Source organism: Penaeus monodon, chromosome 38 (genome assembly GCF_015228065.2).
Source record: "Penaeus monodon isolate SGIC_2016 chromosome 38, NSTDA_Pmon_1, whole genome shotgun sequence".
NCBI lineage: Eukaryota > Metazoa > Arthropoda > Malacostraca > Decapoda > Penaeidae > Penaeus > Penaeus monodon.
In genome coordinates this window covers 4,335,862-4,340,861 of record NC_051423.1, presented here as the reverse complement: position 1 = coordinate 4,340,861, position 5,000 = coordinate 4,335,862, and the positions used below count along the sequence as shown (strand labels likewise).

Below are 5,000 nucleotides of genomic sequence, written 5' to 3'. Positions count from 1 at the left end.
CCAAGTGTTAGTTTTCCTTCCGTTTTCCTGAATTTCTTTGTGTCGAAAACTTGCAGTACTTCTATTTTCAAACAACTTCTCAAACTCATAGTTAATCGTACCAAAACTTTCATTTAAAAGTAAAACAAAACATTTTTTTTTTTTGCAGAGGTCCTCTCATTCTTCGAGTCCTACGAGTCAGGTGAGGCCAAGTACGACTTCAACTGGGCCGTCAGCCATGATCCCTCAAGCAACGAGTTCGGACACCAAGAGGCCCGTGACGGCGACCACACACAGGGATCCTACTACGTGCAGCTCCCCGACGGCCGCCTTCAGACTGTTAAGTACTTCGTGGACGGCGACTCCGGCTACGTGGCTGAGGTCAACTACGAGGGCGAGGCTTCCTTCGAATCTGGTTCATCCGAATCTCGTGAATACAGATACGTGTACGACTCCAACGAGTCCAAGTAAACCAATTGAACGAAGCTGACTTGTGATATTCGTTGAGGACAACTGCAAAGCTTATTATTTATGATATGCAAATATTTATTAAAGTTTAAATGAAATATTCTTATTGTTTCATATCTTGATAAGATTTCACGTACAAAACAAGGGAGGGATTCCTAAACGAGTGTTTTGGATAAGAATGAGGCTCATATATAACAAAGACAACAAAAACAATGGTGAAGAAAAAAATTCTACTCAATTAGAAAGCTTGCCATGAACAGATTGATTTAGTAGGTACGAGGGACTGACTTTAACGAACATACTGAAGAGTTAGCCATTATATAAATGACCAAAGATACCAAGATTTACACCTACATGCATGACTGCCATTCAGTGGAGTGTGACTGTATATGCATATGTCCATTACTACATACGCATATTCCGATCTTTAGTTTTATATCTACACACACGTATATATATGATGTGTGTTTAAACTATGTAAAAGTATATAAACGCCATGCACGGACACGTATATTTATATCCATTTATACATGTCTCTCTTTATGTTTGTACCTACCATACTGTATTATCGATCATGAAAACCATGTATTAAGGGTTAATCTCCATGTTTAATGTTAACGTATATTTACTGCATCATGTTTTATCATTCGCATACTTATCATTTAGAACGGTGTGCTCTTTTCATCTTGGGATTAGAACCTGATAAAGTAAGGAAAAAAAATGTGTTCTTATATAATTTTACATTCTGGATTGAAATTCATTTCCATGGTACTTAATATAGAATACTCCCCCTTTTGGGGGTAGTCCATAAAATATTCCGCCAAAAAGGAAAATAAATATGTATAGGAGCATTGATAAAATTTTATCATATATATATAAAATTTTTATATATATATATATATAATATATATATTATATAATATAATATGTGTGTCTCCATGTGTGTACAATATAAATGTAAAATATATATGTGTGTGTTTCTGTGTGTCAAAGTGTGAGTATACATACATGCACATACACATATGTATATATGTGTGTGCGGATACACACACACACACACACCACACACACACACACACACACACACACAATATATATAATATAATATATATATATATAATATATATAATATATATATATATGTATATATGTAGTATAATATGTGTGTGTGGGTGTGTGTGTGTGTGTGTGTGTGTGAAAAGATGTTATATGCATTTTGTAGATGTGTACAACACACACACACACACACACACAAACCACACACACACAACACCCCATATATATATATATAATATTAAAATTTTTATATATTATAAAAGATATAAAAATATATTATTATATATTTGATCTATATATTACACCATCTATAAACATATAATTTTTTTGTACCCCCCCCACCGCGCGCCCCGGGATATATTTATATATATATATAATATATTATTTATATTTATATATATTATATATATATTATATAATATATGTTTAATATAAATATATATATATTATTTATATTTAAAAAATATATATAATTTTTTTTTATATATGTTGGGTGTTATATAATAATATATTATTAATATATATATATTTATATATAATATAAATTTTTAATATATATACATTATATTCAGAAAAATTTGGCATATAATCTTAATTATCCATATAAATTTTTAAATTTTTTTAGGGAAAAAATAATACTTTAATAATATAATATATTTAAAATTAATATATGATATAATATAATTTATTAAATAAAATTATAATATATATATTAAAAATCTATACAAAATACAAAATTTTTACAAAAATAATTTTATATATATTAATGAAATAATAAAATGCTATATCTGAATATAAATTTTATTAATATTATATATATATTAAAATTATATATATATATATATATTATATTATGATAAAAATGTAAGGGGCCCCGGGGCCGAATGGTTTTTGGCGTCGGGTTGCACGACGGCAATTGAGTTTAAGGGGTTTGGTCAGGGAAAGGGAAATTCACCCCGAAAAGCCTACCTAGCCACTGGGTGGCCAAGCCAGCCCAAATCAGTGCTGGCAAGTCAGTGCTGGTCCCAAGCCCGGATAAAATAGAGAGGCAAGATTACCTTTAAAAAAAAAATAAACACCCGCAAATCTCCCCGGGGAAAAAAAATGGGGGCCCTACCAGTACCATCCAAGAGACACAAACGTGAAAACTACAAATTAAGCCCGCTGTGACCACGGCGGACAGGGCAGAACCACCCTTAAAAAAAAAAAAAAAAAAAAAAAAAAAATTTTTTACATATATATTTTAGTATATAAATGTTATTACAACATTATACATATTTTAGTAAAAACAAATATATAATGCATATAATTTCTTACATAAAAATATAAAATAATATATATAAAAATATATTATATATATAATTTTATATATTTTAAAATATAATATATATAATAATATATAACCCACACCGCACAAAAAAAAAACCCTAATATACATATATATTAATATATTATATATATTAATATATATAATATAATTTTTTTTAATATATATATATATATTATATATATATATATTATATGTATTCTCAGCAAGTGTTTTTTCCTTTCGGGAATCGTAATTCAGCAGGAAAAAGCAACCCAAAAGCGTACGAACATATCTTTTTAATTTTCATACGTTTCGAAGACAATTTTCATTTTCATGCAAAAAATGTTTAAAAAGAACCATAAACAAAAGCAAAGCCAAAAAAAAACAAGATAAAAAGTTGGCTCTTAAGCTATAAGGCGTAAGGGGGGAGGGGGAAGTTTTTAAAAAGCAAACTAGGTTTAAAACAAGTGAAACATGGAAAAGTAAAACAATGTAATTAGTAATATAAAAATGACTATAAACAGGGAAAGTTTTTAAAAAACAAGCTATAAAAAAAGCAAAAAAAATTCAAAAAAAAAAAAAATACTAAATCCATTGGGAACGTTACATGAAAAAAAAAATGCTTTTTATTGAGTATGTAAAGGGGGCACTGTTGTGTTGTTTAAAAAAGGCTGGTTTTATCTTGAGATAAAAAGGTTCCAGGGGGATGGGTTAAATCTTGTGGGCAGGTAAGGGAAAGTGAAAATCATTTTGGTGAAAGTGGAGTCCATGGAATAGCAGTGTCTCTGATGGCAGATGGTATGGTGAATGAGCGAACACCTGTACGGAAATTACCCATGGTTTTTAAGATACGGTGTTTTTGAGACCGCGTGTTACTACCAAACATATCGGGGAGTTACATCTCGAACATTTAAATTGATAAAAAACACAGATCTCAGTGAAAATGGAAAAGGTTTAGTTTTCTTAAAAAAGGAAGCATAGGGGTAGTTTTTTTTGAAAAAAAATCGAAATAAAATTTGGGGGGAAATGTTTTTAAAAATTTTTTAAATTTTCCTTCCAAAGTTAAAACTTAAAAAATGCCCAAGTAGGAAGGTTAATAAACGACCTTAACAACAAACAGTTTCCCCCCCCTTTTTTACTATCAATAGAAAGATATTTTTTTCTAGTAAGTCGTTAACAAGGGATTTACTTTTTTTGTTTTAGTTACTTTAAAAATTTTTTGCTTTTTTATAGCTTGTTTTTTAAAAACTTCTACCATGTTTTAGTAAATTTTTTTGATAATTACTAAAATTTTTTTTACTTTTCCCCATGTTTCCTTTTTTTTCCCCATGTTTGCTTTAAAAATTCCCCCCCCCTTACTGCCTGTATAGCTTAAGAGCCAATTTTTTACTCCTTGTTTGTATTTTGCTAATTTGCTTATGTTTTTGGTTTTTTTTTACTATTTTTAGCAATGAAAAGAAGTTGAACTTCGAAAATGAAATAAAAAAAGATATGTTGTATGCTTGGGGGTTTTCTTTTTCCCCGCTGAAGTATATAAAGTTTTATATATAATATTTTATATATATTATATATTATATATATATATAATATTATATAATAATATAATGTATATACATATATATGTTGCATGTATGATTTTTGCTGTTTTATATGTATATATATTAAATTTAAAAACCTATTTTTTCGTTATATTTCAAAAAAATACAAAGGGAAATACTACAGCCAATTAAAAACCCATAAAATACTTTTTTAATTCAAAAAGCGGGAAAAAAACCTTTATCTAGTATTGTAATAGGGCAAACTGCGATTATACCAGCATTTTTATCCCATGTTTGATCACAAAATGAATCTTAAAAATTTAATAAATTGAAAAAACGCGCACTAAATTTCACTCCCTCGCGGGGTGGTGTTGCAGCGGTAGCGATCTCGTCTTGCAATTTTTTTACCCGTTCAAATCCTCGCCACCTTTTCCCGGACAAGGGGAGATTTAGACGCCCGTCACGCCAAGAAAAAGTATTGCAACAAATGGGAAAAAATAAATGCAAAACGAAAGGAAAATACGTAAAGAATAAAAAAACAATAGATTGTGTCCTAACTTTCCCTAGCATTTTTCCCCTCTTTCCCTTTTTGCCTCTCCCTTTCTGCCCCTCCCTTTTCTGCCTTCCCCCTTTTGCCCCCTTCCCCCCTT

The 5,000-nt window shown here is 29.6% G+C and overlaps 1 protein-coding gene across 3 annotated transcripts in view; it reads left to right on the top strand.

Moving 5' to 3' along the window:
- LOC119597068 (pro-resilin-like) overlaps nt 1-548 on the top strand; it is a 3,811-nt gene extending 3,263 nt beyond the window's left edge. Inside the window, exons 2-3 of one of the 3 annotated variants that reach the window (XM_037946526.1) lie at nt 1-6; nt 149-548. The exon at nt 1-6 is cut by the window's left edge and continues 69 nt beyond it. In XM_037946526.1, coding sequence (XP_037802454.1) covers nt 1-6; nt 149-469 — 327 coding nt within the window. In that variant the 3' untranslated portion in view covers nt 470-548. The remainder of the gene's footprint in view (nt 7-148) is intronic. The other 2 variants (XM_037946528.1, XM_037946527.1) reach the window with 2 other exon arrangements.
- Nucleotides 549-5,000: the final 4,452 nt, after the last annotated feature.